Below are 26197 nucleotides of genomic sequence, written 5' to 3' on the forward strand. Positions count from 1 at the left end.
TGTGCTTCAGACGGACTAACTTAACTTATAGTCTTGATTTATCCTGAGCATCAGAGCCTCTTACATTAACAACTGTCAGTAGAGTTCTTTAATTCCATATGACCTTGGCCTTTGATAGATTCTAACTTCAGTTGGATTGATCTGGGTTACAGATCTCTCAGTGTAACAGCAACTGAACTTGTCTGATTTTATGTCTATAATATTATCTTCCAATTCTAACTTCAGTTTAGCCCAGGTGTCCAATAGCTGAAACTAATATACAATATCTATATGCTAAATAACTAAATTTCTTTGAACAGCTTAAGAAATAGCATACTACCAGGTGGTAATTAATTACATTAATTCAGAAATAAAGACTCACTGCTGGGAAAATGCTCCTAAAACTAGTGTAGCAAAGATGGCATTCATCTGCCATCTTTCTACACACCCAAGATTTGCTTCATGTAAAACTCCTTTCAGATGAAGCAATAGTGAGGCTGGGAAGAATGGGACAGTTGGAACAATGAATGCTTCTCATCTCAGAAGATAAGCATTAAAAATAGCTAAAGAGAAATTCATGAGAGATGGAGGATTCTGGGCAATGACTTAAAGGAAACTCTCCCAACCCCAGAGGAAGAATATAACCGGTTTCATGTTCTCCCTTTCTGAATTGTTTGATATTTCTTTATATGCACACATTTTGCTTTTATTTTAAAAGAAAAGCTATCATCTCCAAGAGACAACCTTAAGTGTACTGCCCATTGGGAGCCTTATTCCCTTTCAGAGCTAGAAGTAGATAGTTACTTACTTGCCAATCAGCAGATCAAATGTCTGTTCCATGACCTTCTGGATACCAAGTCGATCTATGTCTCTCATGGAAAAATACTGGATATCATAATTCTTTAAAATAAAACTGTGATGAGATAAAAAAGGAAGGAGTCCTTAGTTTAAACATTTTTAATCAAATGCATGTTTAGAGGGGGTTTGTCTTTATAGTAAGACTTAGAAATTAAAGCAAGGAACAACCTATCAAATGGAACATATGTGGCCAGCATAAGCCCAAAGTTTAACCCTGTGTATCAACTTACTGTTCAGGAGGGTCCACATCTCTTAGACCAATATACACAATACTTGGGGAAGAAATACAAGGTTTGATCCAGGAAAATCCTGGGAGCTGTGGTACCTATGAAGAGAGAAATGAACAGGAGTCATCAAAAATTCTTGGTCTCACTAAAATAATCACTGTGTGCTTCCCAGTGTATGTACTTCACTTTTTCTTCCTACCTACAGGGTATGTTTTAATGTAACACAAGACATACTCGATCTGGGAAAAAGAACTAACTTAACACAAGTGGAAATGACTCAGAAAGAACACAGTATAGCTTTATCAAGAATTAAAAAATCTCTTCTCCTAAGGTGGTCTCAATTTCTCATTAACTTACCTAAATAGCAGGAATACTGCTGACTAGCCCCTTTCCACCCCTTCTCACATTACTGAATTATTTACAGATTGGTTCTCGAAACATAACCCAGTTGCCATCTCAAGTTGCGGACAGCCATGTTTGGCTAAAACATGAATTCTGCCTAATGAATAACCTTTGTTATTCCTGGTTTAACTTGGTCTCTCACTGAGGTGAGGCATAAACAGATTCTAGTCTATGCCTAACATGGACTCCCATGTCTTCTGAATAGCCGAGGAAAATATTCCCTAGAGGTAATCATGGTTTTTACTTGTATTTTAGACCAGTGGGTCTGAGTGAGGCCTGGGTCCTCAGGCTGTGGGTGTATTAATAACTATAGTTACCCCGTACCACCTTCCTTCCTTACAAAATTATGAACTCCCTCAGAGCAGGGACCATGTCCTAGTCATCTTTATATACCTAGCATCTAACAGACGACCTCGCCCTTGATAACGTTTAATGAACAAATGAAGTGGTAAGCATTTCTACCACCATCAACCCATCCTTCACAGAAATCTTACTGATCTAGACCCTCAAAGCCCCAGATAACCCCAGTAAGCCATCCAACTTTCTTTTTATTTTGGGCCACTGACCTTGTCCTGTAGTTCTCTGAGGAGAAATGAAACTGGCTGTCCATGGAGATTTCCAGATGAAGTGGTGAGTGGTGTATGGATGTCAGCATGGGCATCAACCCAGATCACACAAAGGTCTGGGAAATGCCGGGCGTGTCCAATAATGGTACCAATCGCCAGGCTGCAAAGAATAAATACAGTTGACCCCTGAACATCATGGGTTTGAACTGTATGGGTCCACTCACACACAGATTTTTTTCAATAAGTATCTGTAACTGTTCGATATACAGCTGGGAGTCTGGATGTGGAGGGCCAACTGTATGCATTGATCTGCATCATTTTAGATAGGGGGCTTGAGCCATCTGAGGACTTTGGTATTCACGGGAGGTTTTGGAACCAATCCCTTGTAGGCACCAAGGGACAACTTAAGTTTTTGCTGAATCAGAAGTACTACTTGCATTTTCAACTGTGCAAGGGGGTTGGTGCCCTTAACCTCTGAGTTGTTCAAGGGTCAAATGTACTATAATCTTCAAGGCCCTCTGTTTAGCAAACATCACCATTAACAAATATCTTCAGCCAATGCAGCTCATACTTTGCCCTTGGGGCAAAGTCAGGGTCCCAGACTAAGGCTAGATTTGGATGAGACAGAGTCCCCAGTGTAATTCCTAAAGATTAACGCTGAGTAAGTTATGCAAGGAGAAATGGAAGGCTCTAAAGTTTCAAAGCTGACAACTGGGTATGAAGTGTGAAAGACATCATTACTGTCCCCAAACCCCTATAATTTGATCCATTAGCTCTGGCCAGAAAAGGACCTTAAATATTTGTTCAAGAATGAAATCCAGTTAAAGATGTGGTCTGTATGTAACAACTCACAAATATTGCTTAATACCTCTTCAGGGAGACCGGGAAGAGCTAATTATCACTTTCAAAGAACTATATTAAGTTTTAAGGATAAAAATTAGCATTATAGCTTTTAAAAAAGATTATGTGAAACAAAGATTATGCAATACTTTCTGGGAAAAAAAATAAACTTGTTAACAGAGCAAGCCAATTGAAGACCTCATTTAGATCACTGACTAAAACAAGTTTATTTGCAAGTTATATACATTAGTATGGCATTCAAATATCATTGTTTCTCTGTATTTTGTCTTTCCTTTTCCTTTGTATCTGCTTATATAAGCCAACTGTCCTGTCTCAGCTGTAGGAATATAGCTGATGAAATCGTGGTTGGAAAGCTGCCCAGCTTCCTAGTAACATAGATGGGAAAAGCAGCTTAAGCATCTTAGAAACTAACTATAGCCATCCTTCTTGGTCTGTATATGAGACAGATAGCATTTTAAGCCCTATGCCCCACATAGAGTTTTTTCTGAGTGATAGCATAGTCTAGTGCTAAAAGCAGTGGATTAAGTCAATACTGCAGATTACTGTTGTGTCCCGACCCCGCCTCCCCCGGAAGAACTGTGTGATCTAGGATAAGTCATTTAATTTCTCTAGACTTCAGTTTCCTTTTCTATATGGTAATAATCTTAGCCTGTTTAAGTCAAGTTGGTTTGATGATTAAGGCAATCCTGTATGTTATACATGTAAAAGGAACCGAGTGATCTAAAGCCTCTTCTTTTAAAAAATGTTCAACAGCTGTTCAGGTTTTACCCTCATCTTTTCCTGTCTAGAATCTTTCAGATAGCCTAGGTTTTAGCACTGAACAGGAACTTGGGAGTAGTGACAGGGCTGCAATATAAATAGCTGCAGACAAAAGAAAAACCAAGAACTATGATAATCACATTGATAAATGGTCCCCAAATAGTGAGACAAGGACAGACAATATAAATGAACTTTGAGAGAGAACACTGAGCTAAGAGGCAAGAGACCCACACTCTGCTTCATTTAATTGAATCTCAGTAGAGAACCTGGGACTATTACTCTTATTCTACCTAAAATTTTATTCATAATGAGATCTACTTGCCTCTCTTGTTGTAACAAACATTTAAGATCCGTTAAGTGATCTGAAATGCCCTCTTGAGCACCATAGGGAAAGTTGCTAGATTGGATTCTCAGAAGAAAAGTTAAATTGCCTATAAAAGTCACATTGGATTTGAACCAATCCAATGTAGCTCTGCTACATCCTGGCTATAGACCTTGGGTAAGTTATCTAACCTCTGTCCCTCAGTATTACCAGCAGTAAATCAGATAAAATTGTACTTGCCTCATGTAATTATGAGGATTAACAATATATATGAACTGTTCAATACTTTTAGTACTTAAATGCTGTTTTTTTCTTAACCTTCATTACTTAGCTCAGATCACACTCCCTTGTGAAATCTGACTACTCTAGCCCAGACTGACCTCCTTCTCTCCATGTGTATTTATTTCATATAAGTCTAATAGATCACAAGTTTCCCACAATCCCTAGTCCTCCTTGAGAACACATCAGAACAGTGCTCAATGAAGTACATGCTGTTTCACTGAGAGGAAAGATCTACTGTATTAGTCACCTAGGATCTGTTACTGTGGAGGTAGAGAATGTATTCACGTGCCAAGTGGGGAATTTCAAACGAACCTATTAGAAATCCTTTTTTTAAAAAGCCCAAATTCAGCCTATCGACGATCCTTCCAATTTTCCCAAGTAGTCAAATGAAAGTCATACGAGTTTCTCAAGAAAGCTTTCCAAGAGGTAAGTATGAAATAAACTTATGCCTAAAAACTTTGCTTAGCCTACCTCTGAACTTGTCCTCCTACTATACAGTGTTCCCTACAGAGAAAACCACATTTGCTTCCAGCAGCTCATGACCTTATGACATCAAAATGCTCTTATTGTTGACCTTAAAAAGTCAGTGAAATATTTCTCCAGCAAAATGGGTTTGTTCAGGAACAACGGCATTGCCAGCTGGAACATGCAACCACTGCAGGCCAAATGCAAGTCCACTGAAATGAAGGAAATTCTTTTATAGAGGGGGAAAAGAAGTCTGGGGGCCGTTACAAAGTTCCTCCTGCTGTGCTTGGAGAGCTACTGATAGCGCACGAAAGCTTCCCCTCTGGCCTCCCTGCTTCATTTTGAATGAGGTTTCTGTTTATTAATTTTTGTTTTTTACATCATACCCTAAAAATTCTGAAGGGTATTTTACTCCAACTGAGGAAAGAGACAAGCTAATTGATTAGACCGAAGCACCATGCAATCCACCCTTGCCACCACCCCTGGTTTCTAAGCTTACCTGTGGTCTCCTCCTAGTGTGACACAGCTGTAGCCACCTGACACGGCTCTACTAACTACCTCAGCCATTTCCTGGTTGGCACGGCCCACTGAGCGGGGATTCACTATCAGGTTGTTGTAGAGATCATCTTTAGGTACTGGAGTGAAACTCAAATCTCCAAAGTCTTTTAGGCGGCAGCCTGGAAACAAATGGGGGTGGGGGGTGACAAAATTAATTGGAAATGTTATTCCAACACTTACTGGCCTGGGCCACAAATCACAAAGTATGCATCATCATTTTGTCATGGTAAAATTCAAAATGTCACATGACTGGCGAGATTACCTCGGTCCTCCCAGCAATCCTGTGGGGTAGATCCTATTAGTAACACCATTTTGCAGATAAAAAAGCTGCGTTTTGGAAAGTGAAGCCCAGAAGTGTTAGCTGACTTAACAGTCACAACATTGGTAGTAATTAGACCTCAGATATTCCAGAGTTATAGAGTGGAAGTAAAATACCAAGAAGAACCAACAAGATTGAAAAGAAAGTTAAGTGCTATTAATTAAGGACAAAAATACATATACAGAAATTTTCATGTTATAAACCTAGGTCCCAAGGTCACACAGCTGCTGAGTGCCAGAATCATGATCCAAATCCTAGCCATCTGTCCCCAGTGTGTGTGTTCTCAACTATGCAGTTCGTGTCCCCAAGAATCCCTCTTGAATGCAACACTTTTAAGACCTAGTGAGTCCTTTCTGAAGAACCGACAAGATGGCGGACATGTAGCAGAAGCAGCTGCTGACCTTCCACCAGGTCAGTTACTGTGGTGTGTACCTTGACCAGCTGCTGGACACATCCTCCCAGTGTCGCAGTGATGCAGCTGCAAAGTGCCTGCACAGGGCCAACCAAGAGGCACCACCCACTGAGAAGCCAGAGCGGGTAAAGAGGCACCTGCGGGACAACATCATTCTGCTCCAGATGGTAAGCAGCATGATGGGCGTCCAGAACCGCAAGACCTTCACACAGGTGGAAATCAAGCCTGAGATGATTGATTTGCCACCACCTGGGCGAGTTCTCCATCGTGCCTACAAACCCAGGAAGCATGGCCGGCCCAGCCTTGGGGCCACCCACTCTTATCACTTCATCCCCCTCGAGTAGCCTGTTCAGCCAATAAAAGTATAGACTTCACTTAAAAAAAAGCAAAAAGGAATTTAAAAAGAACTGGTGATATATTGACACTAAGCTGTAATATTTCCTACCCAGGTATCACATACTATAGCAAATTAAGACACCAGTCACTACATGTTAATTTTTATCTTCAGTGTATGTACTAATCTTTCCATTGTAACCATTTATATCAGTAAATTGATTAGCTGCTACAATTAGGATAAGAACTAAATAATCCAACTCTCTTAGAAAGGTATCTGAACTATTAGAACAGTGCATTATTAGAGATTGTATCCATAAAACCCTGCTTCTCAAATTGGAGTCCAGGTATGTTGGGGGTAAAGGGAAGTGGCCACAGAATAGATATCTTAATATTCAAGAGATCTGAGTTAAAGATTTGGATTAACACCAGCACGGACCCATCTTGAATTTAAATTGTACAGTTTTGAGCTTTTCTTCTTGAACCCAAACTCAATCCAAAGCCAAACTTCTGAGAGAATGTAAAGCTTCGAGAAGCAATGGCCAGGAACACAAGGCCAACTAAGGGATCAACACCAAAAGGGACACTGGAAGCAAAACAGAAGCCTTATACTATTTTCAATTAAAGGCAACATGTATCTGCTGCTAGAATTCTGTTTGTATTTTATGATCACTGCATTAAAAAATATAATCATATAAAAGGCTCAGAACTAGAGATGATCTGGACAACTAAATAGAAAGGGGAAGGTGTTGAAGATAGGAAAAGAATATAATAGGTCAAAGACATTGGAGAACCAAGGGAAAAAAAAATGGCCAAATATTTATAAAAATCTTCTTTTAAAAAAAAAAAAACCATAAAGACAGTCATTGTGTACTTTATCAAATCTCAGAATACAGGAGGGCACTTTAGATTTGATCAATGAAGCTTTAACTAACTTTGAAGTCAATATCGGGTCTTATCCCTGTTGGCAACAGTTTTGGGCCAGGCAGATTTTGAATGACTGACTGTACCTACACTTGATCAATGTTTATCTCAGTACCTCCTCAAACCACATTAAGTATTTAGGTTCTTACTAGTTATAAGACACCAGGGCATGTCTGGTGTTTTATACTATTAGATGTGTAAGCAGAAAAAGTTTATAATCTAATTAAATTATGCTAACTTTTGAAGACAACTTTAACTCATTTAATCCTCAACATGACCAAGAAGAAATATATGGCAATTAAAGTGATCGACTTGATGGGTTAAATGACAGAATCTGGGATCACTCCAGTCCAATCATGGAATCTAGGATGTAGATTCAGATAAGTATGACAAAAAACATTATTCAGCTCACTATTATTTACTTCTCAGGAGAAAGCTTCAGAAAGCCTAAAAAGAAACTTGAAGAGAATTTGGCAGTCTTAACAGCAACACTCTCCAAGGAAGAGAGAATTTCATAAATGGATTTTGTTCATCAAATGTAAACTCTGTGGAGCAAATCACTAGATTAATTCACAGCCTAGATGGCGAATGCTCCAAAATTATCCAACTCCATTTGCTCACCAAAGAGCCCTCCGGTGATTCGCTTAGTTTTCCGAATGCCTTCATACCAGCAAGAGGGCTTCCTGGCAATGCTGGAAGGGCTCTTACCATAATTATGCATGGGCGTTTGGGGTTCTATATCATGGTTAGCATGAGTCTCTGAGTCTGAGAGCCTGCTAAGTTCTGCACATATCAGGACTTCTGTTCCTGGATCCACAAAGCTGAAAGCCAGACCCCCTGAAGAGAAGAATATCTTGAGAGGCCCTGCCTGAGTGGCCCACCTCATATTACTCCCAAATCTGCTATTTAATTTCCACAATAAGTTCCAGGTAAGGATAAAGGACAATGAGTGTAAAGCAGTCAAAGGAAATTCAGTGAGGATTGGAGTTGTCAAGGAATGACTCCTACAATAAGTAAAGTTTGTACCAGCACCGTTTTTGCTAATTTTTGTTGTTTCCTTTCCTTACTAGCAACAGCAGTTTTTTGTAAAATCCATAAGAAAGTGTCGAATGGTGAAAGTCCCCTATCCCACTCCCTAGGCTTGGCTCTCCTTGCAGACCTTTACGTAAAAACATAATCCCTAATATTCTCTTAAATAAAGTTGTCAGAGTGAGCTAAATTGCTTTAATAAACCTTCCCCAAAACAATGGCTCAAACACAGTAAATTGGTTTCTTGTTCATTTAACATCCAGGTCAACAGGAAGCTTTCCTTCATGTAATCATTCAGAGACCAGGCTCCTTCTGACTTGTGGCTCTGCGATACCTAGGGCTTTGCCATCTGTATAGCTAAGGTTAGGTCTCTCCAGGTTCAAGGCAGCAGGAAGCAAACATTGAGAGGACACACCTCTACTTTGAAAGGTCCTGGCCTAGAAGTGATACGTCACTCCTCACAGAGCACACTGGCCAGCTAATGCAGGTCTAAGTTATGTCCAGATGATGAAGAGAATGGATAACCAGCAATCTCTCCACAAGGAGTACTTTTAAATCTTATTGTCATAACCTTTAAGTGATTAAGAACTCAAATACTAAAGCTTATGTTGCTGGTCCTAACTATTGGTAATCCTAACTATTCTAGTTCATTACAGAGCTAATCAGTGAATATTCTATACCATCTTGATATAGCCTCTTGCGAGATTTCTCCTCTAAGGCCTACTGTTCCAATAGCATGGCAGCACCCAAAGGTCTAATGCAGGAGAGTCCAGCACTGGTTTCTAAGAGTGAACAAAGGCCTGAAGGAGGAAGTGTACGTGCCTTGTTTGGAAAACAGTTGAGCAATTTAACAAAAATGAGAAGGTTGCATATTGGAGCAATGCAATATGAGGCTGTAGAGAACATGAATAATAACCCATAGGTCACAGTTTGGAGGAGTGGGGAGGCTGATGGGAGGTTGTATTTTTGTAAGAGTAGGGCGAAGTGAGTAATAATGAAAATATTGCTTTATCAGAGTGCTACAGAAAATTCTTCCAGTTCAAAAGGCACAAAAAAAAAAGGTCTAATTTTTAAAGAATCTCAAAGTAATAGTGAAAAGAGCAAATATTGTAATACGGAAGGAATATCTGCCTGTCATGCTTGAGGGAGCTGTCCCTTTCTCGAACTTTTTGTACTTCAGGTCAACTCTTCTACAAATCTAGATCAGATGGAACATGATGTTTCATTGCTGCTCTCTCCTCTCTTTTAAGAAGGCACTGTAGTACAGAATGAACCCGAATCTTCAAGGAAGCTCTCATGACAGACATCTGAAACCAACTTGAAAGGGCTCTCATGTCTGACTTGCAGTGGGAAAAAGCAAAGGTTTCAATATACTGGCGCAGCCTCATTGCTGCTTTCTCAGTGCTGGTAATAAAAAATACAATGAAAATTATTATCATCTTTTGGGTCCAGATGTTACTTTTGGCCTTGATAAACATCTCTAGGTTCCATCGGAGTGGAAAGAGAACACAAGTGCATCAACAGATGATGCAACCAGCTGGTGGGGAAGGAATCAAAACAGCCCTACTTAACTTAACCTTAGCAATATCTATAGACAGCACTTCTATTTAGGGTGCTGATCACTAGTGAATCCCTGAAAAAAGCCAGTGACAGGAAAGAAGGAAAAGGAACAAAACTGTCTGGCTCCGTACACCACACTATGCTAGATGCTTTTCAGATAGCTGCTAATCCTCTGCTGGTATCATATACTTTGGAGGGAGAAATTCAGCCAAGTTAAAAAGCTCCATCTGTTTAGAACACGCTTAATCACTCTTTGGTTGGCAACTCAAGAAAATGTTACGAGTGAGCAGGAATTTTGATAGCATAGAAGTACTCCATTTTCCCTATTGCTCTGACTTATACTTCCAGGTAGCTCCAACAGCTTCCAAGGTTCCCAGCAAGTCAAGAGAGATGGGTTTCAAAGCTGGCTGACACATGAGAGAGTCCACCGAGCCCAGGTGGCCCACTGGCGGAATAACAGATTTGGAGAAAAGCTAGGGGCCAATTAGTGTGCAGTTTTTTCATACTGTGCCTGAATAGGATGGAGAGTTTATGACTCATCAGGAATAACAAGTCAGTGAAACCTGAAGAAAAACAAAGACTATGAGATCTCACTTGGTTCTGAGAGACTACCAATCCTAATGGCTTTTAAAGTTATAGACTCAAATATTATGCATGGCAGATTTAGCTCCATGCAAAGAGAATTCCTAATATTTGAAAGGAATGCTACCAATAACTCATAGAACCTCAGTGTGTACCTGGAAAACCAGCTTACTGAAAACAAAGTTGCAATGTTACTAGAGGTGGTCTAAACCAGGAAAAGAATGCCAGAGTTCATTCAGGCCATTCGAATTGAGCAGAATTTCTCTTATTCCTAAAATGTGATTTAGGTAATAACCTTTGAAGAGACTTATTTAAGGTAAACTCATTTGGTTGCCACCAATAAAATGAAGAGGTCTGAATTTCATTTAGTGCATTTAACACCCCCATGTCCTGAGGTACCTAAAAATCAGCTCTTTGCTTCCTTAGGCCCAGTTTGGTACGTTAAGGAAAGAAATCACATCATGCAAGTACACATATTCTAGTTCACTTCTTCAGAGTCCCTGAGAAGACTGCTCCAACCAGCACTTTCAACATTTTCTTCCTCCCTACTCTGTTCTGTTGCCTCTGCAACAGGTAGCCATTGTCAGACACAGTGAAGACCACGGCTGAGGAAGACAGGAGCAGGGAGAGTGGTACTGGGAGCTCGAGAATGCAGGCTGCCCGCGGGCATCCAAGCCAGTCATTTCAGATATGTCTATCTAACATATACTAGAGTTAACCTCAAAATCAAATGATACAAATATGGTGTTAATAGATGTCTTTGCATAAATGTAATCCTTGCGTAAAAAAAAACAAATACAAAAACGAACTCAAAAATTTAGCTCTAAGACATGTTAACTAAGATGATTTGCAACACCAGTTACATGTTTCGTGCTAACTGCTTCTCTAGCTATGATGGTCCTTCTTTCCTAAGGAGAAGAGAGTAACACTGTCTAAAGATAGAATTAGTAATATATGCCCCGATGACCCAAACTCGTGTCAACCCTCTAAGCACCTCTAGGTCATAGCGAGCCAGCGCAGACTTTCACAGACTGTCAGCTGATGGCACCTTAGCAGCAGCCTGGTTCCAGCACAGGCTTCATAAGGTTCCTCTGGCTTTATAAGACACTACAACAAAACCAATTTCCCTCATTCCAAATAAGACTGTTGAGCTTCCCTAAAAAAAAGATCTGCTATTGTTAACATGCTGACGAAACTTCAATCTATTCCAATATCTAACCACAAGAAGAGATAGCAACACTCCCTGAGGATAAAGACTGCTCTTCAGAATATGTGATCTTTTTTTAAAAAATTTTTGATACTCCATCTCTTCCAGAAAGGATTTAAAGAGACATCAGGCTAGTGACTACAGCTTTGCCAGTTAATTGTTCTGATGTGCAGTTCCCTGCCCCAGACCCTGGGCCATATCCTGGTTAGTGTTCCCCAGGGACCTCAAATTAGACCGCATTTCATACTACTCTAGGCTGAAAGCAAAGTACTGCAAGATGGTCTCTTGATGCAGTGGGTCAAGTGCCATAATAGGTGCAGAGGAAGAATCCCTGCCCTCTTGACCCCTAACTTCCTAGAAGAGTCAAGATCTCCAACCAAGTTCAGTTTCTAAGCTTATCACTATTCCACACAGTTGTTACAAGGATTAAATGAGATAAGGAGAAGCCCTCACAGGCTAAGAATTGTACATATTAGTTCAATTGGATGAGGCATCTTTGTGGTGCTTCTCCTGTATGAGGAGGAAAACTTCCTTCCTTTCTTTCCAGGTTCTTTAGCCAGTTATACTGACTTCCCCGGGCAACTGAGGCATATATGCCATCCTAGGCTAAGGAGAAGGGGTAAGTGTTAAGAGCTTCAAAGGGAAAGAAGACAATTCACAGAAAGATGGGAAGTGCAAATGTTTGGTAAACAAATGTTTGTCATGCCAGGCAGAGACAGAACACCTTGGACTTTGAACAAACAGGACCTGCCAAGCTTCCTTCAGCTTAACCACACCTCGCCCATACTCTGTAGTTATCTCTGGCGATAATTCTCTTCCTGGACCAGGCCTTCTATCTGAATTTGGGAGTTAAAAAGAAAAAGTTCTTCCTGAGTGTGGGGTGAGGGGACTGACAAAATGGAGGCAGTGAGACTCCCTCCTAGCAAGCTATGCGGTTTCTGGGCAGCCTTAGCTACAGTGTCCCAAGTGACCTTAGATACAGTGTTCTATACAACCTGTACCTTGTGATTGATCATAGTACCTGACCTTAAGCCACTATTATGCACTTTGTTATAAGAACAGCCCTGCCTGTGCGGGCTGGGGGTAGCTGGAACTGTGCCTGTGCCTTGTTGTGTCCTGCTAAGCCTGAATAAAGCTATGTCGCATTTGCCCACGGCTCCTCGCATATTCTTCCAGCTGCCAGAACCACGTACTCCAGGCTTCGGTACCCCGAACCTGCAGAACACTGAGTCTTTTGGGCCTTGAATGACTTCAGCTCAAAACAATCCACATGCCAAAGTGGCACATTTTGGGGAAGCTCGTTCTGAACCCCTTCACTTCCCATCCTACCCTTTTTCTTTTCCTTGAAATGGATGGTGTAACCTAAGACTTCCCCAAATCTGTTCATGACTGTGTCATTCTTATAAAACCAGAGTTTTTGGTGAGAATGAGAACACACACACAGGCCCACTGATTTCTCATACACAGCTCGAATTTTCTGCATTCTCTATAAAATATAAAGGTGAGGCCATGTGGATGAAAAAGGGGCTCTATAACAAATCTGACCAAAAATAACCTTATAAGGTGATCTAACCAAAAATTCTTAATTGGGCAGGTCATGGTGGTTAGTCAGATCTCAGGCCTAAAAAAGTTTATCTTTGCCTTAAGCAAGCCCAGTCCATTGTTCTTGGACATCTAGGTTAACACACTTTTGAAATGCCAGAGTAATCCTTTCCAGACCTCTTTTCCACTCACAAGGGACCTTATAATCGTGCTAACTACCCTATAATCCAATCAGAGAAATTCTCACCCCCTCGCCCCCCCCAACCCCCGCCCCACAGTCAGGCAATCTCCTTATTTCCCTCCTTAATTCCAAATGTATAAAAGAAACTGCCAAACTGTCGTTCTCCAGATCATTTGAGATCTTGCTTCTCAGCAGCTGATGTCAGTTTGGCTCAAATAAACTCAAAACAAAAATCGCTACAGGTTTGGACATTTCTTACGTCTACAGCTAGTTAAATCTTGGAACACCAATTCTCTGAAAGCCCTAACCACAATGCCATACCTTGCTGTGACTCATTGCTTGCCTTGCTGTAAAATTCTTGCATCACACAGGAAGGTGTTATCTACTTCTCTTTCTACTCAGTTGTTCTGGCCTCTAGTGGTGAGAGAGCCAGGAAGATTCCATCTTCTCTTCAGATCTGAGCATCACCCCACCTATTATATTAACACACACTACCAAGAGTTTGGTCATTAATAGGGAGGGACAAGTAAATTTATTCAAAGAGTAAGTTATTTAAACCAAAGTAATCCCTTAGATTCTGGGCCTCTAAACTGTGCTATTTTGAATACTGAATAAATAATGTAACATCTGTCTAAAGTAACTAGAGGTCAGCCTTAAAGAAGTCATCATTAGTTACTCAGGTCTTGGTTCAAAAACAAGTATGTTTCAAAAAGGAGGGCAATAACTGGATATTACCACCTTCTAACTTTTAGTTTAAATAAGTTCTTGACTGGTAGCCAAACGCCTTGTGAGAGTTAAACAATTTAATACATGAGTTATTCTTTGAGTCATACATTCTTTAAAATCTGGGAAACCAGATGGCTTCTGAGGAGTAAATCATCTTGAAAGGAAATAGTGCTCTGGGAAAATCCCATGGGTCACAATATGAATGAAGTGTGGATGAAAAGGGGACTCTAATAAATCTCACAAGTCCAGTGACTGAAAGTAACCTCACAGGTTGACCTGATCTTAAAGCACTAACTGGGCAGGTCATGGTGGGTAGTCCCCACCCATCAGGTATGTATAATTTCTTTAGTAAAAGGTTTATCTTTGCCTTAAGCAAGCACCATCCATTGTTTCTGTGCATCTAGGTTAACACACATTTAAAATGCTAGAGGAATACTCTTTTCAAACATCTCAGAGGCACTGCAACCCTCAAGAGAGCACATAATCTTAACTATCCTGTAATCTGATCCCTGCTTTGCTTCCTCCAAACTTCCTGTAATCTTCATTACTTCCCTCCTTAATTCCAAATGTATAAAAGAAACTGCAAAACCATCATTCTCAGGAGCATTTTCTCAGTCTGTTGAGATCTTGCTTCCAGGGATGTCCTGTATGGCTCGGTGGGGGTTCAGAACGTGCCACCCCAAGAAATGCCTCAGTGGTATGTGGATTGTTTTGTGCTAAAGGTGACTTTAGCTGCACTCAAGAGGTAATTCTGTCCCTCCCTTAACTACCTAGAAGAATCTGAATTGGGAGTCTTACTCATAATAAAAAGATTATCAGAGAGAACCTCTTTTGACCTACATATAAGGGGCAAATTGCTATGTACTAAACATCTGCTCTTTTTATCATCCAGGAATGACCCTCTGAAGTCCCCAAGGCACCTTACCTCATCCCTAGCTCAGAATGTCTTTTATATCCATTTTCCCTGTCTTTGGACCTCTCATATATGTGGGTTCCCATACACATGTATGTAATTAAATTTGGTTATTTTCTCTCGCTAATCTATCTCATGTCTATTTGATTATTAGACCAGCCAAAAGAACCTTGAAGGTATAGGATAGCTTCTTTCTCCCCCACAGCTCAAATAAACTCATAAAAATTTTCTATAGGCTTGGACAGTCTTATGCCAACAGAAGTTACAGGAGAAAGCTAGGATGTATCAGGGAGGAAAAATTCCGTCTACCTTTCAGGGTTCTTCTGACTGGTTTAATAATCAAATTGACAGGAGACAGATTAGCAGGAGAAAAAGTTTAGTAACACGTATACTTCTTATACACATGGGAGAGACCAAGGAACACTGGTTTCTGCCATAATGGCAGAGGCCATCACCTTAAATACCACCTTCAGCTGAAGATAAAAGTTGTTGGGGATGGAGAGTCAATTATGGGAGATAACCTTGAAAAGCGCAGTAAACAAGGGTAAGATTGTTATAGATTTAAGTCCCTACCTTCTACATTGAGAGTGAATGCAGATCTACTACAGTGAGGGAAATAAATGAAGATTTCCCTTACAAATGTAAATGTCCTTTTACAAAAGGTAACTTCTACTCAGCTTCTCTCATGCCTGCCATTTCTTAAAATTAACCAGCCTAAAATAATCAGTATCTCAAAGAGGCATCTTTTTGGGTGGCAAACTCTGCTCCTCTTCAGATTCTTTGCCCCCTTTCTCTTTCAGTGAAAGCTGTGTGCTTAATGTGTGCCTGGCACTCTGTTAAGTCCTAGAGATATAGAAAAAGGTATGGCTGCAGACTCCAAGGAGCTCACACAGCCTAGTGAGCAGTCATGGAAAGCGCAATCCAGTGCTAATTGCTATAATGCAGTTGAGAATAGGGTGTGTTGGGAACAGAGGAAGGTGCTGATTCAGACCTAGGAAGAGCCCGGAGGACTTCTCAGAAGAGGCAATGTCTGAATCTTGAAGATTTTAGCCAGGAATCAAAGGGGAAATGGGTAAGGCTTAACAAGCAGAAGAGGCACATATTCTCTTTGGTCCTAACAGAACAATTCACAATCATCCACCTGGCCCCAAGATTCATTCAAGAGGACTGTGGAGAGATGAGGCAGGAGGAGGGGGCAGGGCCTAGATCCTAGAAGCACTAAGGAGCTACTAAGGTTTTTTCCAGTAAGGAAGTGGCAAATCAAATCTGCACTGTAGATCTAGTGCCCTGGTGTCTTTTGGAAAATGGACTGGCCTGGAGAAGAGAAGCTCCGTAAAGGGGCAGTGAAAGAAAACAGAGATTCCGGCAATACTTAGAGGGGATGTGGAGGAGAGACAGTGGGTCTGCCCTCCAGCTTTCTGGCTCTGTCACTAGATGAGAAAGACAAAGGAGAAGGGAGTGGCGATCATAAGTTCAGTTTTGAATATGTTGGCATTGGGGTGTTAGAGACTATCCTGTGGAAAAATACACGAAACAAGTTAACGAATCAAATCTAGGCAATATTCAATGGCTGATAACATCACTTCTGATGGAAGTGTATATGCTACCTATGAAGAATTGCCAGGAAAAAAAAAAATTGAACCTAAATCTGACCAAGGATCTAGATCCAATTACCAATATACAGGAAATACAGAGGACAAAAGAACATGTCATCAGATGACATGGCAATGCAATTTGCAAAATCTAAACAGATTCTGCAGACAAAAGACCTAGTTTCTTCAACAAATAAACTGCAAGGAGGAAGTAAATAAACAGAGGAGAGACCTATAAAGGACTTAAGAGATATCAATCAATAGAGACCTTATCTGGATCCCAACTCAAACTAAAAAATAAACATAAAAAGTGTTAAGTCAATGGGACAGTATGAACATTAACTGGTGTTGAGGGCAGATACAAATAGAAAAGACTTGCCCCTGTTGAAAATAAGGAAATAGACTTATCCCCTCTTTTATTTTGGAATTAATTTCTCTGTCCTCTTCAAATGTATGTAAATCTTTACAATGACTACGTAAGCCTCCGGTCTCACAATCCGGGAACATTTCCTCAAAGACCTACCAACTAGCTCTTTGAAATGCAAATATCTAGGGCCCTCACCTCTCAGTTCCTGTGGGAGAGTACTTAGCTAACTTCTGTGGGCACTGGTGGTGAGCGCCTTTGCTGCAATTTGCAAAACTACCTCCTGTGTTAAGATATGAGAAGCCTATTTCCCCTCCAAATCAAGCTAATCAACTAACACAGGTTGCCACTCTAACTTCCATGACAAAGTTAGGATGAGCTGTATGTGACAAAAGGTACTGTCAAATCCTCTTACTGGAAGATTAGTTATTTATCTTGAAAATATGTAATGGGTTGCACCTGCTTGGCTATATAAAAGGATGAGATTTATCTTTGCAATCTCTTAGCGAATCGCCTGATTTAATGCTTATTCAATAATAAACTTTTCTTTCTTTACCTCTGTGGAGGTTTTCTCAGTTGGGAGATTTTTTAAAAATTATATCTCCCCAACATTGGGTATTTGATGTTAACTTATTTTAGGTGTGATAATGGTATTGTGTAAAAGTTTTTTTTTTTTTTTAATTCTTGTATTTTGAAGATATATAATCCAATATTTGCAGATGAGACAATATGATGTCTGATTGTTTCAAAAGGTATGGAGCTGCTCATATTACACCTTTTCAGTGAGGCCTATCTGCATGTGTAATGCTTACCTTTGTTAAGGGTGGAAAATTTTCAAGCGAGCAAACTAGCTAAGTCAGCTACAGGGAAGAAATATCTTTAGATATCAGAAGTTGTCCTACTTGCTTGTGTGTGGTTTAGGAAGTGTATTGTATAAAATATGTAGATGGCCAATGTCTGCTTCTGTAATCCATTTACTTGTTAATTAAGGGTGTTGTTCCGGGCAAAGATATGCTAAAAGCCAACTTCCACTTCTGAAATCTGCTGGCTTGTTCAGGAGACCACCAGGATATGGTCTTGAGCTTTATCAGCTGCCTGCTCTGAAAGCTCCAGGCTGATCTCCTCTAGCCCTGCGTGGTAGAGAGTCAGTCGCCGGCCGGCTAATAAAGGCTCATAATTCATCTCAATTGGCTCCGTGGGTCTCAGAATCGTTCGCGCCATAACACCTTTTCCTCAATACTTGCTGTCCCGCCATCCCTTGCTTTCATTTACTCTAGCACTCATTACCATCTGACATCCTATACGTTTTATTATGTCTCTTTTAAACCACCCCTCATTAAAATGAGAGTTCTATGATAACAGGGATTTGTTTGTTCACTATTGTATTCTCAGTACTTAGAATTTAGCAGTGCTCAAGTTTTTTTAATATATAAATTAGTGAATGAATAAACATGTTATGGTTTTTAGTGACTAAAAGCTGCTCCTAAGAAAAATAAACCTGAAAATGATGTTTAAACAGTTTTGATGCATACTTTATATAATTCATATTTTAAGTCCAATGAGTTTTGGCAGATATATATAGTCCTGTAACTACCACCGTGCTTAAAATACAGGATATTGAAATGATTTTTAAGTCACAGTAACACATTATATTAGGTCTGTTAACTACAGTCAGGTAGGCCTGGAACTTGAAGATATCTTTAATTAAAACTTTAGGCTGCTGTTTTCAGAAGTCATATTAAGGAACATGATGGTTCGAAAATCAAAGCACCAAGAGAACAAGGAGTTGCTAAAATTGATATAAACTAAAATATAGTCCTAAATTAACTAAAGGCCAAAAAAACTGTAACCTAAGGAATTACATTAACTTTCAAGTAGACTGTGTCAAGTACTAGGGGCGGCGGGGGAGGGGGGGGGGGGGGGGGGGGGGTGCGGGGAAGCAAACAAAAGAACAAGAACTTATTAACAAGGGCTTGGGGAGAGAGGGCTTTGAGGATTCCAACTCACAATTTATTTCTCACTGGAATTTGTAAATTGTTTTATCATTAGTCAGGATCTTTAAGCTTCAGGTAACAGAAACCTGTTCTGGCTAATTCCAGCAGAAAAGCAATCTGCTCAATATATGTAATTCCCAGACTCTTCAATTAAGAAGGAAAAATCTGGTTTAAAGGCCACATTGCCAGAAATAATGGCCCCAACAGTCGCATTGCAGAGTAGTGTAGTGAAGATATTATTGCTGTTGTCACCTCCGCTACTAGGGAAAAGCAATGCAGCTCGCATGGCTGACCCCACTGACACTGGACAGAAGCTCCTGTTCAACTGCTGCCACCAGTGCCCATCGCAAAATGAGTTCTGTGCTGTCCCTTCTCCTTGAATTTCAAATCAAAGTTTAGAATGGGTACTTCAGTTGGTGGAGCTTAGGTCAAAGGCCCACACCCCTAGCTGCAATGAAAATGAGGAGGTGGAATGTGGATGGGAATAAGTCTAAAGAGGTAGATATGGGTCAAATTATCCTATTGGTTGCTAAATGTGGAACACATACCACTAGTGGTTGAAGGACAAATACCAAAATGTAAAACTATTAAAAATGTATTGGAAAAATGTATCTAGCATAAGCCTGAGATTTCATTGTTTCTTGTAGGGGCAGGCTACGTTTTAAAAGTATGATGCTTTAAAGCCAATTAAAAAATAAAAACCAAAATAAATATGGCAAATTAGATGGTATATGATTCTAAATTTTCTCTTACTAATTTAAAATTTTTGGAAGAGTACATGACCGAACTCTGTAGAGATCTGAGAGTATGACTAGGCAAGAATTCTTACCTTTGCCGGCTCATTCTAGAGGTCCCAGGATCTTTCTATTGCAGGAGCTTTGGCATAACTAGTGTCCAGCCAGTAAGGCATCCTATTCATGATGCCAAATGTGGGGGAAGAAGAAACTTTTCTCTACCCTCAAGGTTCTTTTGTCTGATCTAATAATCAAATAGCCTTGGTCATATACTCCTCCAATAAACTGAAGAAGAGAGAATAATAATTCTTAACTAATTTTACAAGGCCAACATTATGTTGATATCAAAACCAGGCAAAGACAACACACAAAAAAATTATAAGCCACTATCTTTCATGAACATAGATGCAAAAATCCTCAACAAAAATACTAGCAAATCAAATACAAAAATACATTAAAAAGATAATAATATATCACAATCAAGTGGTGTATTATTCATTCAAGAGCTGCAAGGATGGTTCAACATAAGCAAGTCAATTAATGTGATACACTACATTAACAAAACAAAAGATAAGTCATATCACATCAATAGATGCAGAAAAAGCATTTGACAAGGTACAACACCCATTTATGATTAAAACACTCAATAAAATGGTTATAGAAGGAAAGTACCACAATATAACAAGTCCACAACTGATAAATCCTCAGCTAACGTTATACTCAATGGTGAAAAACTGAAAGCTTTTCCTCTAAGAGCAGGAACAAGACAAGGATGCCGACTCACACCACTGTTATTCAACATGGTACGGGAAGTCCTAGCCAAAGCAATCAGGCAAGAGAAAGAAAAGGCATCCAAACTGGAAATAAAGTAAAACTGTCACTGCTTGCAGATGACATGATTATATAGGAAACCCTAAAGACTCCACCAAAAGACTATTAGAAACAATAAATAACAGTAAAATTGCAGTATACAAAATCAATATTCAAAAATCTGTTGCATTCCTATATAATAACAATGAAATATTGCAAAAAGATATGAAGAAAACAATTCCATTTGCAATTGCAACAAGAAGGACAAAGTACTTAGGAATAAACTTAACAAAGGAAGTGAAAGACCTATACACTGAAAACTACAAGACATTGTTGAAAGAAATTAAAGACAAAGAAATAGCTACTCTGTGTTCATGGGTTAGAAGAATTAACATAGTTAAAGTGGCCATATTACCTAAAACAGACTTAATGCAATTCCAATCAATGGTATTTTTCAAAGAAATAGAACAAAAAATTCTCAACTTTGTATGGAGCCACAAAAGACACCAAATAGCCAAAGCAATCCTGAGAAAAATGAACAAAGTTGGAGGTATCATTCTCCTTGATCTCAAATTATACTACAAAGCTACAGTAATCAAAAGAGTATCGTTTTGGCAGAAAAAAAGACATACACACCAATGGAATAGAATTGAGAGCCCAGAAATAAACCGACAAATACATGGGCAACTAATTTTTGACAAAAGAGCCCAAACCATACAGTAGAGAAAGGAAAGTTTCTTCAATCAATGGTATTGGGAAAATTGGAAAGTCACATGCCAGAAAATGAAACTAGACTGTTATCTGATGCCATATACAAAAATTAACTCAAAATGGATTAAAGACTTGAATATAAAATGTGAAACAATAAAATACGTAGAAGAAAACATAGGCACTAAACTTATGGATCTTGGTCTCAGAGGAGTTTTTGTGAACTTGACCCCAATGCAAGGGAAGTAAAAGCAAAAATAAATGAAGGGGTCTATATAAAGCCTAAAAGCTTCTGCATAGCAAAAGCAACCATCAACAAAACAAAAAGGCAATAAACCAGATAAGAGAAGATATCTGCAAACAATATCTCTGATAGGAGGCCAATATCCAAAATATATGAAGAACTTTACAACTTAACAAAAAAACAATCCAATTAAAAAATGGACACAGGACCTAAAAAGACATTTTCTCCAAGAAAATATATAGATGGCCAATAGATATATGAAAAGATGTTCAACATCACTAGCTATAAGGGAAATACAAGTCAAAACCATAATGAGATATCACTTCATATCTGTTAGAATGGCTACTATCAATAAGACAAGAAATAAGTGTTGGAGAGAATGTGGAGAAAAGAGAATCATAATACACTGCTGGTGGGAATGTAAATTGATGCAGCTGCTATGGAAAACAGTATGGAGGTTCCTCAAAAAATTAAGAATAGAGCCATCATAAGATCCAGCAATCCCTCTGCTGGGTATTTACTTCCAAAATTTGAAAACACTTATGCATAAAAATATATGTACCCCTATGTTCACTGCAGCATCATTTGCAATAGCCAAGACATGGAAACAACCTAAGTGTCTTTTGACAGATGACTGGATAAAAAAGACATGGTACATATATACAATGGAATACTACTCAGCCATAAAAAATGATGAAATATTGCCATTTGTGACTACATGGATAGATCTTGAGAGTATCATGCTAAATGAAATAAGTCAGATGGAAAAGGAAAACCACATGTGATCTCATTCATATGTGGGAGATAAAACAGAAAACAGCAAATGAATAAAAAAAAACCAAACTCAAGACACAACAGTATGGTGGTTGCCAGAGAGGAAGAGGGATGGGGAGAGAGGATGAAGAAGGTAAAGGGGGTCAAATATATGGTGACGGAAGGAGTCTAATCAGAGAGTGGTGAGTACATAATGCAATATACAGATTTTGTAATATAGAACTGTACCCCTGAAACTTATATAATGTTATTAACCAGTTACCTCAATACATTTAATTAAATAAAAAAATTAAAAAACAAAAGTATGAAGGTTTAAAGCCAATTGAAAAAACAAACAAACAAACAACAAAATAAATAATATGGCAAATTCAATGGTATATGACAAGACTGAGAAGCATGGATGCATGTAAAGAAAGCCATGGAAAGAAAGCCATGGAAAGACTTTTAAGCAAAGGAGAAATATAGTCTTAGATCATTCTGGTGGCAGTGAAGAATGTGAACCAGTAAGGCAAAAATGGGACAAGAGATACCATTGGAAGGTTGCAGCCAGGTGTGAGAAGGACAGAACTAGGATTCTAATCATTTAGGAGGGAAAATCAACAAGACTTTATGATCAGAGATATGAGACAAAAGAAGAAAAAAGTTGTCATGGTCTTACAGTTTGACTTGATTAACTAGATAATGAATGATAGTGTGAAACAATGGGAAGACAGGAGGAGAAGATCCCACAAAGGAGTCCAGGAAGGACCAGTCGATACAGGAGACTCAGGGGAGAGTAGTCTTGGCTAACAGAGAGTATTTCAAAAACAAAGTGGTCAACTGTGCAATAGAGACATCCAGCAAAATAAAGGTTGACAAATCAGTGAGCTTGCTCAAGATAGTTTCCGTGGAATGAAGGCTGAAGCATCACTATCATACAAATAAACTCGTGATTGCTAACATTCTCTACCAACCACAGAAAGCCCTAAACTCACAATACCTCAGGGTCCTCATGTTTAAACAACTCTTTCAGGCCCTCTTTCAGTTCTTGTTGAAGCAGACCAGATTCTTGGGTCTCAACCAAAGAGATTCCTGTTTTCAGATGGAACACCAACAAAACAGAGAGAACTAATGTCCCAAGTTGGGAGAAATAAATGGGAATAAAGGTCCCAAATTTGTCAGAAGAGCTCCCAAATGGTTTCCTGAACTACAGGACTCTTGGACTGGTCACAGGCAAATTTAGATAGTTGTGCCAAGGGCTGTTGCCTTTTCAGTACAACAGCTGGGTCAAATGACCATAATTACAGAGAGAGCTCTTACACTACTAATCTCAGCTACCTTTTCCCACAAAACACTTATGCTACTTCCGAAGAAAGGACAGCCTCCCCTTGCTATCAGAGCTAATCAGGAGCATAAACACTACATCTGAACCTCACCAAAGCAACCGCCTTTTTATGTCTCTGAGGTTCTCTATATGTATTAAAAGTAAGTGGTTACTTGAGAGAAGAACCCATTGAGTGTCCTTACTAAGCCTAGACACCAGGTCAAATATATTCATTCAAGAAAACAGGCAGTTTAACTGATGCCACGGCAACATTGACAGCCTGTGATATCAGAGCAGAAGGCAAAAAACAAAGGGACTTGTGAAAGTTACCTTTCTGTGGTTCTCTCTTGAAAATTGACCCATGCAGCTTATTTGAAAGTGCTCAAAGGACTTATTTTGGTCCTATTTCAGAGCATTTGAAACTTCTCTTTGTACTTTTCTCTAACATGTTCCTGGAGATTAGCCCAGCCACATGCTGAAAATCTGCTGAGTGCCACGATCTTATTAATATGCAGTGAGATTCTATTTCAGACTGCTGGTGATGTTGGGCAACCAATCACCTACAGGGTAAAGATATAAATTGTAAAACTAAAACGCTTTTAAAAGCATTTTTAAAAAATGAAAGAGAAGACCAAATAAACTGAAGCTTCACCATCACTTTAGGTTAAGAGTTTACAGAGGAAGTGTTAGAAGGAATAGCTTTTAAGGGAGAATGGCTATTCCAGGTTGGAGTGGAAAAATACCAGGAGCTATGACAGGAAAAGAGGTATACAAAGCATGAGTAAGAGAGGCTGCTACAAATACGTCCCTCCTGATCATTCAGCAGCCTCAGATGAATATTATGTCTCCTTTGTAAAGAGGCTGAAACTGATTCTTGTAAGGAGTCTCTTAAGGCAGAATCCAGCAGTGAGCAGGCAATTCAAGCAATACCAGGCCCAGTTCATTGGATGGTTTATCCAGTATTTAAAAATAGTGATTATCAGAGATTGTTGTCTTCTGTGTAAAATAATGCTTTTTAAAAGGCAGAATGTGTATGGCTGATTTAAAGGGACAGTATCTTCATTTAAAAGTGGGAATAAAAACCTCCCTGTAGATAACTTGTGATGCATTAAGACTAAATCTTATCTTTCATTTTTGTAGGTGAAATTGGAGAGTAATTAAAATGGCTAAGAAAGAGACTTTATTGAAGAAAGAACTGCACTTATTTAACAAGAAGAATTTTGAGCATTAAACTGAAGACACCATATCCATGTGTAGTCAGAGCATATAAAAGACACTGTACTCAAGGTGATTTCGGTGACTTCATTATTCCTGTTTTGGAAGATTATTCACCTCTAGGATAGACTCAATGATCAGGAGAGGAGGTTTTTTAAAGCAAGAATGAAAAAGAGATTTGTAGCTCCTCTAGAATCTGTTATTACTATCCCCAGGATTCAGAGCTCCCTGCTGTCACACCTTCTGCACTTATAGAAAAGGTATGTGAATGATCCTAACATGAATAGAGGAGATAACCTTGAACATGAACTCGAAACACCAGGGTTAGATATAAGAAACTTTCTACCATAAAAGTAATGGAATTTGGTGCCCTGTTATTAAAAGAAGAGTTCTCCATCACTATATAAATTACATTTATCTCTGTGTCAGATTTACTTCTGGTTCTGTAAGTTTATAGTACTATCCTAATTACAGGTTACAACTTTATTCTGATTACCTGGGGTGTTTGTGAAAATGCACTTGTCTAGGTCTTACCTCTGTGCCAATAAACCAGATTCTTCACATAGAATCCGGTTTATTGGATTCTATGTGAAGAAGCCTAGGAATCTGTATTTTTAACATGTAACTCGAGTGATTTTCATAATCAGGAAAGTTTGAAAAACTAATTTAAGGTTCTGCTTATAGTAATATAAAGCTATTAATCCTAGGGAAGAAATGAACGATTTGAAGAGAGGAAACTGGCTAGACTGATGAGTCATAAGTACTTCATGACTGAGTTAGGAAAGCTAGAATTTTAGGGGGAAAGGTTGACTTGAGTAGTTAAGAGTTGGAGCTAGCATTCTTAGTACCACTTTGCAATCATTAGCAACTTGTTCCAGGCCCTGCCTCACTCCACCTCTTTGCCTTCCACATACTCTTTATTGCAACAAGACTTTGCCTGAAGACGGATAGCTGTTAGGCTGCAGATGGAATCCAAGGGAAGATGAAAGATACTTCTCAAGACATATGCCGCTGACAATGTGAGGTTCCTGGATATGAGAGAAAACTCTGAACTGGTCTGTTACCACCCTGCACAGACATCTCAGATCCAGCCACTTACCCAAATTGGAGAGCCTTTTCATTAAGCCAGCTTCTCTTATAGCAGCAGGACCATATTCCACTCCTTTTCTTTTCTGTCACATAAATTACAGTGATATGTGAGGGAAGATGATTGAAAATAAGATCACTATAGTTCACCAAAATAAAAAAAAAATCTGCTATATTATACAGTAGTCCCCCTTTTCTGCAAGGGATACATCCAAGACCCCCGGTGGATACCTGAAATCACAGATAGTACAGGACTCTATACGCACCTATGACAAAGCTTAATTTATAAATTAAGCGCAGTAAGAGATTAACAATAACTAATAATAGAACAATTATAACAATAAAATAAAAGTGTTAATTGAATGA

At 39.2% G+C, this 26197-nt stretch overlaps 1 protein-coding gene and 1 pseudogene across 3 annotated transcripts in view; one reads left to right on the forward strand and one right to left on the reverse strand.

Annotated features, from left to right (window-relative positions):
• Positions 1–26197, reverse strand: part of ARG2 (arginase 2) — a 30535-nt gene that overhangs the window by 3059 nt on the left and 1279 nt on the right. For 2 of the 3 annotated variants that reach the window (XM_011383967.2, XM_011383977.2), the window contains exons 2-6: positions 25845–25917; positions 5221–5398; positions 2033–2192; positions 1068–1162; positions 788–892 (exon numbers count right to left, since the gene is read on the reverse strand). In XM_011383967.2, the coding sequence (XP_011382269.1) occupies positions 788–892; positions 1068–1162; positions 2033–2192; positions 5221–5398; positions 25845–25917 (611 nt within the window). Of the gene's footprint in view, positions 1–787; positions 893–1067; positions 1163–2032; positions 2193–5220; positions 5399–13689; positions 13860–25844; positions 25918–26197 lie in introns of those variants that run through there. The other variant, XM_011383985.1, reaches the window with a different exon arrangement.
• On the forward strand, positions 5394–9734 carry LOC111735281 (annotated as a pseudogene).

The sequence above is a fragment of the Pteropus vampyrus genome, unplaced genomic scaffold (genome assembly GCF_000151845.1).
Source record: "Pteropus vampyrus isolate Shadow unplaced genomic scaffold, Pvam_2.0 Scaffold15, whole genome shotgun sequence".
Lineage (NCBI taxonomy): Eukaryota > Metazoa > Chordata > Mammalia > Chiroptera > Pteropodidae > Pteropus > Pteropus vampyrus.